Source organism: Neofelis nebulosa, chromosome 14 (genome assembly GCF_028018385.1).
Source record: "Neofelis nebulosa isolate mNeoNeb1 chromosome 14, mNeoNeb1.pri, whole genome shotgun sequence".
Taxonomy (NCBI): domain Eukaryota; kingdom Metazoa; phylum Chordata; class Mammalia; order Carnivora; family Felidae; genus Neofelis; species Neofelis nebulosa.
In genome coordinates, this window is record NC_080795.1 from 43,083,804 (window position 1) to 43,097,935 (window position 14,132).

A 14,132-nucleotide genomic window follows, 5' to 3' on the forward strand; every position below is an offset into this window, starting at 1 on the left:
CTCCCGGGTTTAGCTGGGAGTCACATTGCCGCCTCCTCTCCCCCTGACGCCCGGAGGAGCTGGGAGAAGCAGGCAAGGGAGGGAGGGAGGGAGGGAGCGGGAGGAGGAGGAACGAAGGAGGAGGAGGAGGTGGAGGAGGAGGAGGAGGAGGTGGAGGAGGAGGAGGAGGATCGGGGGAGGGAGGCGGCGGCGGGAGAGGAGGAGGGGCGCAGCCGCTGAGCCACTAGCCCCGCTCGGACGCGCTTCTCTCCAGATACTCCCGGAGCTCCAGCCGCGCGGACCGCCCGCCCTGACCGCTCTGCCCCCAAACTTCAGCTGCAGCTACATTCCAAGCCATCTAATTTATTCCTCAAAACCAGCAACTGAGCCGCGACACTGGGAAGGAGTCCGCGGAGGAGTAAAACAGCAGCAGAGCAAGAAGAGCTCTAGAGAACAGCCTCCCAGGAGCAACAACTCGCCTTCGGGAGTGTAGAAACCAACAAGTGAGAAAAGCGCCGCATTCCCGGGGCGCAGCCGCGGGCGGCGAGAGCAGGCGCAGGAGGAGCCAGCTAGCGCCCCTGAGCCGGGAGCCCCAGTCCCCGAGCCCAAGCCGCGGTCGTTGCGGCTGCTCTGCCCCGGATCTTTCTGTACCGGCTGCGCCGGGCGCTAGGCAGTAGGCTTCGTTTCGCCCTCGTTGCAAGCGGCGGCTGGGAGCAGCCGGTCCCCGGGGAATATGCGGCGCGCTTGGATCCTGCTCACCTTGGGCTTGGTGGCCTGCGTGTCGGCGGAGTCGGTGAGTGGGCCAGGAGGGGGAAGCGCGCGCCGTTTCGGGTGCTCGGGGCCGCGGGGAGTCCGCAGCGCCCGCGGGCAATCGGGCAGCGCCTCCTGGGGGATCCCTACCCCCGCTCCCCACCCGGACCTGGCGCTTGGTCCCCGGGGATCTACCGGGACAAATGCGCTCGCTCCTCCACCACTTTCCCCCTTGCCTTCCCTTCCCGCAGAAAAGCGCTGCTCGCCGGAGTTGCCGCGAGGTCCCCGGGGATGAGGGTGCGAGAATCGCAGTTTTGTCTAACCGCAGAGGCCCGTGGAGTCGCTCGCAACTTCGCCCTCGCGGGGTCTTGCTGCCTGGCCCGAGAAGGACCTAGGGAAGGTGGGGGGGGGGGGGGCGGGGGCAGAACAGTCGGAGGGCCGGCGAGGGAACCCGTCCCCTCCGCGCGCTGGGCGAGACCCAGGGACAACCTGGAAACTTTGGGGTCCTCTCCTCCACACATCACCCCCCACGCTAACTTAGCTTTCCTACTCAGTTGAATGCAAGTTCTGGGGAGGTGGGGTTCCGATTTAAGAAACCCGAGAGTGTCCGGGGAGGAAAGTTGCAGAAGTTCTTTTGTTTGATGTTCTCTGTGGCTGGGGCCAGGTAGCAGACACTTCGTGGGAAGGCTACCCCCCCGCTGAGGCCCAGTCCCGGGTCCCGCGAGGTGCGCGGAACGCGCCGGAAAATGCTGGGGCCCGGGGCTCTGGAATCCCAGTCCTGCGGCGACCCCTCCTCCTTGAGGGGCGGAGGGCGGCCCCGCGGGCCCTTAGGGGCAGGAGGACATTTTAATACGGATTACCCTGGAGTGCAGCTTGCCGGACCTGGCCGGGTGCGGGTGACACCAAGCTCGGCCTCGGGTCGCCTGGCCATCGGGGACCGAGGCTTTCAGCCTGCCACGCTTGTCCTCGCGTGCTCTGGAAGGGGTGCTTCCGAGGGCCGGTGGAGTTTCTTCTCCTGCCCGGGTCGGCTGCGGGCACCCAGCCTCCCTCCGGCCGCGGCAATGGGAACTTGGATTCTCCTCCTTTGGGTCGAGTTTCTGGGGCTGGAGTTTGTTTCCTACGTCGCCCGATGAGCGCCCTCTAAAGGGATCTGCCTCCTGGGCTTTTCTGGTCGGTGGCGGCCCCTACCTGGGCGCCCCGAGCTTTGCCAGGCTAAGGTGGAAGCCTGAGCACCCAGATACTGTCTGCAGCCTCAGTGCGTTCCGGGGCTTCGGTGACGGAGTGCAGCTGTTTCTGACCTTTTTTAGCTCTCCATACCTCCTCCTTTTGCCACCTAGTAACTTGTCCAGGGATGGTTTTGTGAATTTTTCCTCCTCGCCTTTGGAGTGTTACTTCCCTCTTCCTTCTCCCTCTTTTTGGGAGTTGAAGCAGCAGTTCAAGAGTTGAAAACCTCTTGGGCACTGAGCAGCAGATGGGCGTTTTCCATCAGTGTGGGAGCCGCTGTGTGTGCCAGCAGGTCCCCAAACGTTACTTGAGATTGAAAAGCAGGTAGAATTGTACACTGTACACAGAAGAGATGGGTATTTGGGTGCTTGGGCTGTAAAACAGAACTGCGAGCCTTATCAGTATTTCTCTTTGGCAAATGATGGGCTAATCCGTTGGGACTGGTAATCTCCCAGCCAGTTATGAACTTTGACTCATTGTAAACAAAAAGGAAGAGATTCTCTGTTTATTTCAGGGAAAAAAAAAAAAAACCAACAAAAAACGTTATTGCTCATCTCGTTGCAAAACAGGGCAAAGGGAGAACTCCTGCTAAAGGTTTTCAAGAGAAGCCTGCCTAAAAGGCTGTACAGGGGTAAGGAAGTCCTTCTTTTGGTCAAATCCTGTTCAGGATTTGCCAGGAAGTGTTACTGTTTGGGGATTCTCCAGAAAGAATGTCTCTATTTTCTGGTTCTCTGGATTTTTGCATAAATCTGATATTGCTCCTTAAGGAAGCTTTGTGGCTGAACTGTTTTCCTACCTGGTGACACCTTTCCCCTGAACTCTCTTTGTGGATCTAATATTTTTCATTTCCTACCAGGATTAGATGCTTTCGCAGTGAGCTCCTTCACTGTGGTTGATATTCTTTTCAGTAATTGGACTACCATCCAGAAGGGTGATTAGATATTTTTAACATGTCAACTTGGAGACTCTAGCAGAGAGTCTTTGTTAGGCTGTTTCAAAGCCCAGGATGGCCACTAGTCCATATCAATTACTTTTTAGTTTCTGTTTCATGTATAGCGGCATCAACGTAGGTGAAGTTGATAGACTTAATTTTTTTAACAATTAGCTATTACAGCACGTTATTTCCAGTACCTCGTGTTTTAATTTGAAAACTGCAGCAGTTTCCTGGGAATTAGAAGTAGAGGTCTTCCGAGCTTTAAGTCTGTCTTTGTAAAGAGGAAAGGAAAAATGTCTGCAGTTATTGAATTCTTGAGTTTTATACTAAGCACAAGGCAAGGTGAGGGCGAAGAGGTTCTTAGCAATGAAGGCTCAAAGCTATCTGTGAGAAGAAACTGTGGCCCTTCCTTTCTGGATGCTGGAGACAGCAGTGGTGATGCATTCCTACTTTGCACCAGCAGGTTAGGGCTTTCGCTGCGGGAACACCATGTGAGGGGAAAGACTGACTGAGTGTGGCGGTAGTGATATGCTGCTGTTTTTCTATCCATTTCTTTTTTTAATGTGACTGTTTATCTTTAGAAATAATATATTGCAGACTGCTATAAACACATAATTGGAACTAGAAATATGTTTAAGAAGAGGAAGTGTTTTGAACTAGTGGAGTTTTATACACATGTTTCAGTGTGTGTAAATTAAAAGAAACTGTCAAGTCATTTGGACCCGTGCGTTACCTCTCAGTGCATTATAAAAGGCAGGCTTTGGAAAGTTTGCATTAGAGAGAAAAATAGAATTAGAACCGTATAACCTTTTTCAGTTCTTTAAAAAAATATATTTTGGCTGCTCTAGTAATGAAACAAATTACTTTTGCTGGGGAATTTTATAGAATTTCTGTTTCTCTTTTAGTTGGGTGTTAGCAGTAGGTAGACATCATTGGAGAAAGATCTTGTAAGATCAGGCTTGTGAAAGATGGTTGTCCTAAAAGGAATTAGAGTTTGCTCTCCAATTCCTGTTCCTGGGGCCTGGTACATCTAGTTTTGAAGGGCTGTGTAACATGATTACTCACATAGCACCTTGAATAATCATTAGTTTGGAGAGGATTTCAAAAGATTACCTAGTTTTTTTTCTGGGCAGGACTAATTCTCAAGTCTCCAGAAGCCCTGGGAGACCTGCCTGGTCAGCCACAGGTGGCCTGGAGTCTCCTCAGGTTGGCAAAGCCCTGAGGCTGATCCAGCCACCCAGAATCCCGACAGCTCTGTCATTAAGGTTTATAAGGAGTCTGGTCAAGCCACTGTGCTATTTGGCCTGTCAGCTGGCAGTGATCCAATAGGTGGTATAAGGAATGTCATCTGGGTTTAGATTCTCACAACACAGTCCCTTTTCAACACTGCCAAAAATCAAACTAAATGATCGCGCTCATCATTTCCTTCTTTTTTTTTATATTAAAATTTGTTTAATGTTTATTTATTTTTGAGAGAGAGAGACAGAGACAGAGACAGAGTGTGAGCAGGGGAGGGGCAGAGAGAGAGAGAGAGACATAGAATCCGAAGCGGGCTCCAGGCTCTGAGCTGTCAGCACAGAGCCCAACGCGGGGCTCGAACTCAGCAAACGGTGAGATCGTGACCTGAGCCAAAGTCAGAGACTTAACTGATTGAGCCACCCAGGCACCCCTCATCATTTCGTTCTTACCATGGAAGAAGACCTGCCATTTCTGCCACCATCAACAGTACACTCCAGTATCTCAAAATCACCTAATTCTTTCATGGCCCAGAAGCCAAAATAAACTTTTAGAGGAAAAAAAAAAAAAAACCCAAAAAGCAGGAAGGAATGAGGAAGAGGCTTTGATGAAAATAAGCTAGTCTTATTTACTTTTTTTTAGTTGTGCCAGTACCATCATCTTCCTTCTAGGCTTTTGGATTTGAATTTTGAAGACATCCTTGACTCATTCCACTTTGTTGACGTCCATGTCCAGTTGGACGTTAAATCCACCTATGTGGTCATTCCACAAACACTGTTCAGCACCTACTGAATGCCCGAGAGAAAGCATTGAACAAACCAGGCAAACTCCTCTGTGTTCTTGGAGCTCACGTTCTAGTGATCCAGGTAGCTTCCTCTTCAGTTTTGTCTTTCTTGGGACCTGTGCCTTTATGTCAGCAGCTTTTTAGCTGTCCTTCCTGCCCAGATGTTCACCTGCTGTTTGATTTATCCTGTACCATTCTGATGGTGTTCCCATGGTCCTCAAACCTCCGTGTTTCTTTGTTATCATGGCATGGAATCTAACTAAATATCTCTGCAAAGTTTAGCAGATGCTCATAATATTGCTCTTTCCTATTTCTTCCCCCTTGATCACTCCCATCATGTCTCCCAGCACCTGCCCGCTGGCCTCACTGTCATGAACACTCTTGGGATACAGCCACCTCTTTAGTGTTTCTCCTTTAACATTCTGTTGATTCAGACCCAAGCCCCAGATGGCCTTTCATGTTTGACTGGGCCCTTGTTTTTTTAAAAAAAAAATTTTTTTAACGTTTATTTATTTTTAAGACAGAGAGACATAGAGCATGAACGGGGGAGGGTCAGAGAGAGAGGGAGACACAGAATCTGAAACAGGCTCCAGGCTCTGAGCTGTCAGCACAGAGCCCGACGCAGGGCTCGAACCCACGAACTGTGAGATCGTGACCTGAGCTGAAGTCGGACGCTTAGCCGACTGAGCCACCCAGGCGCCCCTGGGCCCTTGTTTTTATCTTTCTGTAAACGATACAGCAGACTAATGATGAGAATCGTTGGAAGCGTGTAAAAATACAGATTTCAGGGCTTCATCTAGGACTTACATGAACAGTAGCCTGAAAGGGGGTGGGGTATTTTTATGAAGCATCTCAGATGATTTTAATGAATCAGCCACATTTGGGAACCACTGGTCTGGGTCACATACTTTTCCCCTTCTTATATGCCATTCTGTGTTGGTTGGTGAGCTCCTGGCAGTATATAGCTGTGTGACCTTGGGAACCACTGTAAACACGAAGGGCTTTGGCATGGGAGGCGGACAAGCTGGGTTCACATGCTGGTACTCTGCCACTTACTATAGTACTTGGACAAGATGCTACAACTCCAAGTCACTTGAAAAAATACATATGTACATGTGTATAATTTGGACCTGAATGCCTTTATGACATGATTATTGTGGGCATAAAATGAGGGTGCATAGGAATGGTGGTTGAGGCACAGAAAGTACTAAGTGGTTTTTTTCTTCCTTTCTTGGCCTCTGTTTTCTTGTCTATGAAATGTGGGAGCTGTATAAGATGTTCTTAAGCCCTCTGACATTCTAAGAGGTGAATTTTCTCTTCCATTGAGATTGATGCCATATAAGGGGAGGGCCCTCTTTTCACACATTTCACCCCTGCTCAGTGCTGAGCTTGGTAAATAACTGTTAATGATCCATACTTAAATGCAGGTGCCTGTGGCAAGGGCAGTCGGGATCCATCATTTCTGCTGAAGCTCAGCTTTGCCCTGGCCACTGAAAGCAGTGTGTCTGGGATCAACTGAATCCACCAACCCCTGGGTGTACCTGGGCTAGTTTGCCAGTTTTGACTCACTAGACCTCAGTTTCATCAACATTGCAGTGTTGGCGTGAAGAGTAAACAAGACGAGGTCAAGTCCTGCAGTCATTGGTGTACATCCATGCTTCCTCCTGTTTGGTTCCATTGAGATTCTAGCAGACTGGAAGGAGAGAGTCATGTCTGTATTGCATGCTGGAGTGAAGCTGGTCATCTGAAAGGAGGTAGCAGGGCTGGTGAGGGAATGTTGGGCAGTGGGGGTGGGGGGAGTGGAGAAAGAGAGTATTTTTTGAGAGTAGAAATGCATGAAATTTCTCCTTTTAGCAATTTGAGTTTCGGTTCCTACTATTAAAAAATCTCACTGTGTTTTGACAAGTCTGTTTCTGGGGCCGCATTAGTTTTAGCAACAAGGCTGGAGGGGTGACTGCCTCTGAGTAGCAAAGAACGCTGTTGAAATAGAATTGTGAATGTTTTTCTTGATTATCTCAAAGAATTGGTAGGACTGGGGGAAGGGGAGAAACCTTGAAGTCTTTGGAGATTTCCTATTTGCATTTCATATCAGCAGAGAGAGGCCAACTCGTATGCACTCAGTGATGTGAGAGCCAGCTCCTGGTCTTGGACTTCAAGCTATGGAAAATGTTGTTAAAGACAAGACATGTTTTTACGTTTTTTTCCTCTGCTGTTCAATTCGTTTTGTCGAAAATGTCACAAAGATGCAGAAAGTGTGCCCTTTACAAAGCATTTGGATGTTTATTTTCTTTGATGATTATACAGGTATATTAAATACAAATAGTACTGCTATTTAAGGAGTATGTGCAGTTAATAGAGTTTAGTCTCATGATAAGATGACACATGGAATGAGATACTCTTAATCTTAAGGGAAGATTCTTTTTTTCTAGTTCTTACCAAGAAAGAGTAAAAGTCAAATATTAGTTTTGTGTGGTATATTATTAAATATAAAGACAGCAGAAATAAATGTACAATATTTAGGGCAAAAGTGAGGTTTTGCATACATGCAGTTCATTATCTTAATCCCTGTGGGACCTCAGCTTCCCTGTGTATAAAATGATGGAGTGAACTAGAAGAATTTTCTCTCTTTAACATTTAGTTTTTCTATATGCTTCCGGGTAAGATTGGAGAAATGTTAAGATTAACTTAATCAATAAGTAATTATTAAGCTCCTGCCAAATACTTACTATTTTATTAGTGAAACAAGGAATTCATTCACATTACTGAAAGGTAAGTCATTTCCAAGAGCTGATGGTGATCAGTTAACTTGAATGGAGTGTTCATCATGTACTGGGATTATATACGTTGCTCTGAATGTTCATAATCTAGTGTTTTCTCATATATTTTCTGATATAAGCCAGTGTAGCATGAAGTTGATGTGATGGAATTCACTTTCAGTCTTGACAGAAGAAAACATAACTTGTTGATATAATTTAGGGAGCTTTTTTTCTTTTAAGTTTATTTATTTATTTTGAGAGAGAACAAGAGCCTGTGAGTGGGGGAGGGGTAGAGAGACAGATATTCCAAAGCCTCCCGACATGGGGCTCGAACTCATGAACCATGAGATCATGACTTGAGCCAAAATCCACAGTTGACACTTAGCCAGTTGAGCCACCCAAGCACCCCAACTGACACACCCAGGCGCCCCTAATTTAGAGGGCTTTTTTAAAAAAATTTTTTTAATGTTTATTTTTGTGAGAGAGAGCATGAGCAGGGGAGGGGCAGAGAGAGAAAGAGACACAGAATCTGAAGCAGGCACCAGGCTCTGAGCTGTCAGCACAGAGCCCAGTGCAGGGCTTGAACCCATGAACCATGAGATCATGACCTGAGCCAAAGTTGGACGCTCAACCTAGTGAGCCACCCAGGCGCCCGTTAGAGGGCTTTTTAAGGCATAAGTCACTGACGGGTCTCAGGCTTCTCATCTGGTTTCTGGCCTAGATGCCCATTTCTAGAGAGGGGACTTTAACTGGTGCCTTCCCCTCAGCTCCTCTCTGTAGCACTGGAACCCAGTGTTAAGTGCTGTGGTCACCACAAACAAGAATCTAAATGAGCAGGCAGTATGGTAGACCGGCTCAGAGACTGGTCATTGGAGGTCAGACTTGCCTGGGTTTGAATCCCCTTCACTGTGTAACTGGAGACAATTTTCTTAACCACTCTGTGCTCAGTTTTCTCCTCTATAAAATGGAATATTCTAAACAAGATTTTTAGGATTATGCGAGACAGAATATGTAGGAGCTTTTAACACATGTTCATGCTTTATGTCATGTGTTAGTTACTATTATTCTGATTCATGGTTTTCTGCCTCCTTAAAGAGTGGGGGCTTTATACACTACATGGGCTTATCTGATCAGCTCCAGCCCAGAGACTGGCCCAGGAGATGAACGATTGAGCCTGCTCTTTTTTTTTTCTTTTCTTTTTTTTTTAATGTTTATTTATTTTTGAGAAAGAGAGACAGTGTGCGAGTGGTAGAGGGGCTGAGAGACAGGGAGACACAGAATCCAAAGCGGGCTCCAGGCTCTGAGCTATAAGCATGAACCGTGAGATCGTGACCTGAGCTGAAGTCGGATGATCAACCGATTGAGCCATCTAGGTGCCCCGAGCCTGCTCTTTCATAGCTGGCGTTCTCTTTGCTGATTTGAGGAGGCCTAGCTCTATGTTGAGACATTGGAGATATGTTTGGATTCAGTTTTTCTCTAAACATGGGTGATGTGAGAGGATATGTCATTAGTTATTTCTGAAAGGGTCTTTGCAGGAACTAGATGAAGCTGTGAGTGTTAAGATGTGAATGCCCATTTTTTCCAGTAGTTTTACCTTTTCAAATCTATCCAAAGGAAATAGTCATAGCTGGGTAAAATGTGTTTATTGAAGATTTATTAATAATAGTTAAAAAATGGAAACAACTTGAGTGTATAATAATAGATCAGTTAAATAAAAGATTCTAAATTATACATTAAATATCATACAGCCATTAAAAATATGTTTGAAGAATGTTTATAACTTGGAAACTGTTTATAATAGACAAAAAGTCTGATAAAAAGCTATATATAGTGACACTAAGGTTATATTAAATAAATTTATATGTGTATGCATAGATCTGTACATGTGATAAAATGCACAGAACTAAATATATGCATCCACACAGATACAAACGAGTACAAGTAAAATTTAGGAACTCTGATTAAGATTAGTGGATTGTGTCAATGTCAATATCCTTGTGCTAGTCATGATAGTTTTATAAAATGTTACCATTGGCAGAAACTGGATAAAGAGTAGAAGAGATTTCTTTGTATTATTTCTTACAACTGCATGTGAACCTGTAATTATCTCAACAAAAAAATCAATTTAAAAAAATGGCGCCAGATGCAGAGAGTTTTACAAGTACGTCCTGCCGATCCTTGAAGGAGTAGATAATAATTGTTGTTATAGAGCTTCCAGAATGATAGAGGCTGTTCTTCATTTTATCAGGTTAGCATTACTGTATGTCAAAATCAGACAGGGAGGGCATAGGAAACAAATCTACAGGCCAGCTTCACTTATGATGCCAAAAATTTACGTATAACATTATCAAACTGAAAATGGCAGCTTACTAAAAAACTAATGATGGAGCCAGATAGAGTTTATCCAAGGAATGCTTCAACATCAGAAAAGCAATGCAGTCAACAGTTTAAGGGAGATAACAATATAATCATCTCAATAGATGCAGGAAACATCTGAGAAAAGATTGTAAAAATGTTAATACAAGGGTCTCTAATTTCTGGTTAACTGAAGGTTTACTCTTTAGGGTTAGTACATCTGTGCTGATGGCTCGATTCACTTGACGTGTTTAGCAACCAAAAGATCACTGTTTACCGAGTCGTGAGGCAACAGTGTCTAGTTGCCTGGGTGACAGGTGTGTGACAGTGCAATAAAGTGCGGGGTCATAACATACGTAGATTCTAATCCACATGAACTTGTAGTTCTGGCTTTGCCAAGTTTCAGTTTTGTGCTCTCCCAAATTAAGATGACACAGGAGATGGTCTTCAGGGTTTTGGAATCCAGTGTATTGGGGTTTGGTTTTCGGTATTACCACTTGAAATCCACGTGACCTCGAGGAAATGTCTTATCATTTCTGACCTTGTGTTTTCAGTGTAAGACCGAGAATTATAATATTTTGCTTTTTGGTTATTTTGAAGATTAGCTTCAATAATGACCGAAAACTTCTAACGTAAACCTGACCCATAATAGGTGCTTTAAGCACCTTTGATTCTCTTTCCTTCTAGCTTTAAATTTTGTGATTCTGGAATACATTCTACGTGCATAAATATGTATGCGTATTTTTTTTTGTTTCTCACTTGCATTTTGACCCCTGACACCAAGGGCCACGTATTTTCACAAATTTATGACCAGTTTATTTTTTACCAGGCAGGGTGTGATGCCGAATTATACTCTCTTTCTGCCATCATCTGTTTCCTCAGTTACATTCAGCTAAAGCTCAAAAGAGACTTGCATACAAGTTGAAAATGTAGTTAAGACCTCATGAAAGCTTCATAAAACCTGACATAGTACTTGGGATTACCGTTGTAAATGCTTACAGAAGGTCAGTATTGGAATCTTATCCTGTAAACCCTGATTTATCTGTTAGGTTTGCTAATGAATTAAAATCTTAATTTTATTTCTGCCCCGCTTTGAACTCATTTAGATAAGAGTGGTGAGTATTTTTATTTCATAGTTTGGGCATCCCCCTGCTCTTTGGAAGTTCACATTAGGCTATTGCATTTTTATGTAAGACCTATCTTAGTACCTGTTTTCACTAACCGAAAGAAATCTGAAGAGAATTCTCGCTTTTACGAAACAAGGCAAGAAGTGAAAATACGTTGAGCGTTTGTTTTGTGGTGAGCCATTATGGAGGTGGCATGTACCCTAAGCATCAAGAAGGGCGCCGCCAGTCTCCTTCCTATGGAACTACACACAGCATCTTCGCATCAAACCACTGCAGCTTTGAACTGTGTGAACATCTGTGCTTTATCTTGATTCATTTTGTGTATCCATTAGCAAGATGTGTCCTAAGATACCAGAAAAGCCTAAGGGAGGTTATTTTTTGGGTCTGGGAATGCTCAAAGGTTTTCCTTTATAAATTACTGGTAATTGCTTCTTCGCTTTCTGCCACTTTGGCTTACGAAAGGTTTCATGGGAACTCTCTGCTTTCGGATAGTGGGAGGAAACTGTATTAGATTTGATTAGATTGTGTAATGGTTCTGATTGGTTATTGAATCAAGTTTTATGTTTGGTAAGTCAATCAGTTAAGACTTAAATCATCTTGGCACATCGACCAAGAGCAAAGCTCTTTGCTGGTCTTGCAAGGTAAAAAAAGAAATTACGACGTGATACCTACCTTTAAGCAACTATCACCTACCTTTTGATTATTTAGGGGAATTGAAGATGTATTGGGCCCATAGATAACACGTGCATTGTATGTATCAGTCTGAATCTAGTTAGACATACCTAGCAATCAAAACTGCCAAAGAACTATATCTACCATTGAGAGGGATAAGAAGAACCCCTTGTAGAAGAGAAGTCACTGCTTTCCCAGAAAAGCAAAAACAAAACCTTCTTTGAAGTGGCATGATGTGTTGGAGAAAAATAATTCTATTCATGACCTGAAGATATTTGATGTTCAATTTTTTTTCTCTTTCTCCATCTGTTCTCTGAGGAAAGACATCTGGGTATTAAGATGTATGAAAGACACAAAGATTAAGAAATTGTTTAGAACCTGAATAATTTCTTGGTGTTTGTATCCGAGGGGAAAGAAACCTTATGTTTCATATAGTCTAATTTTCCATACTCTATAAACTTGGGGCTCTGACAGGTGAGAACTGGACCTTATATGTTTGGCTAAGATCAAATAGTCTTAACTGATGAATGAAAGAGGTATAAAAGTGTCGGATGATTTTTATTTTATTCTTTTGGACTCTGCCTTTTCATTATGTAACAATGGATTTAGAGCTGGAATTGACTTGTAAAGGGAAACCCATCAGTATTTGTCCAATATCATATAGTTAGTGGTAGAGCTATATATTGGACCTAGGCCATCCGATTTGTTAGTAATTTTTTTTTTTTTTTTTTTTTTTACCATAAAACATTCCCTTTCTGGCTCCTTCTTCTCCTTCATTGTGCACATTAATGATTAGCACCTAATACACTTACTTCTGGCCCATGGTTGGTACGTAAATGCAATATCAAATGGAACATACATTATATGTTATATGCTCTGAATCAGTGTGGTTAATGTGTTCTGTGCAAAATGAATAGTTTAAAATGATGTTTAGATAATTTTTTAACTTGCAGCAAAACTTGTGCTCTGGTGGACTCGATTATTATCCACAAACATTTTGGCTAATTCAGGGAGGAGAACAGAAAGCACTAGGATTTGGAGATACCAGGGGCTGACGTAAATCCTAGGAAGATTGTGGAGACTTGTAGACAGAAAAGGAGATGAAAGGTTCTTGGAGATAAGAATCAAAACTAGAAGCAAAGTCCTCATGAATTAATATCACATTTTATGGGATTAAAAAAAGCTGCTATGGTAGGTTGAGGGAAGAAGAGCGTTCCTTAGATTTTTATACTAAAAATATGTCAGTGCTTTCCTGGAAAAGAGAGGCTGAGGCACTTCTGATCCAGGTAGAAGTGCTTTTTTGCTCAGTTCCTTTGGCTGGTGTTGGGTGTAGGGTTATCTTTTCTCCCAACGTTTTTCTCTTGAAAACATTTTTGGTAAATCTTAGCGTAATAACATAAATACATTTGCCTCATAGTTTTTCAGAAAATAAGTCTGTGGGGTGATATTTTTAAGAAATGAATTTTATTAAAGGACACTAACATTGAAAATTACTACACAGACGTCCTACTATGTACTTAGAGCCATGATAGGCACTTTCCATTCTTGTCTGTAATTGTCTCACAACTGCCAGGCGGCGTTTGCCACGACTGCATTTTATGTGGCCTAGCAGAAGTTAGATCCTCCTGTTTTGGGGGCTTTTTTTTTTTTTTTTTTTTAGCTTTAAATAGCCCTGACATGATACTGTTATCTTTCAAGAGAGCAGTGAAAGTATTTAAATGTATAACCAGTTTTTAATACGGTCTAACAGGTGTAGCTCAGAAAAATGAAGTGTCACACTTCATTTGCATTGGTTGTCCAAATACCCTAGATCACCCATATTCCTTTTTTTTTTTTTAAGTTTATTTATTTATTTTGAGAGAGTCACCAGGGGAGGGGCAGAGAGAGAATCCCAAGCAGGCTCTATACCAGTAGCACTGAGCCCCACGTGGGGCTCGAACCCATCAAACCCACAAACGGTGAGATCGTGACATGAGCTGAAACCACCAGTTGAACACTTAACTGACTGAGCCACCCAGGTGCCCCACCCATATTCTGATTTCTTTACCAACGTGGAGCCTATTGCTTTGATGGCTTCTCTCCATAAGCTTGTGTCTTGTGATGGGGGAACTAAGGAGTAGAATTCACAGGGTCTCTTTAAATTCTCAGCTCTGCCAGTGTCTGGCTGTGTGACCTTGGGTAGATTACTTAGTCTCTCTCTGCCTCAGTTTTCTCATCTGTAAAAAGGAGATTAGTCACAGTAGCCACCTCATGGTGATGCTGTGAGGATTAGGGAGTTCTTGCATGTCAAGCATTTAGAAGCGTGCCCGCTGTGG

General features: G+C 43.9%; 1 protein-coding gene across 1 annotated transcript in view; it reads left to right on the top strand.

Annotated features, from left to right (window-relative positions):
- Positions 1–203: 203 nt before the first annotated feature.
- SDC2 (syndecan 2) overlaps positions 204–14,132 on the top strand; it is a 101,716-nt gene continuing 87,787 nt past the window's right edge. The window contains exon 1 of the mRNA XM_058698644.1: positions 204–772. Within this exon, the coding sequence (XP_058554627.1) occupies positions 713–772 (60 nt within the window). The 5' untranslated portion in view covers positions 204–712. The remainder of the gene's footprint in view (positions 773–14,132) is intronic.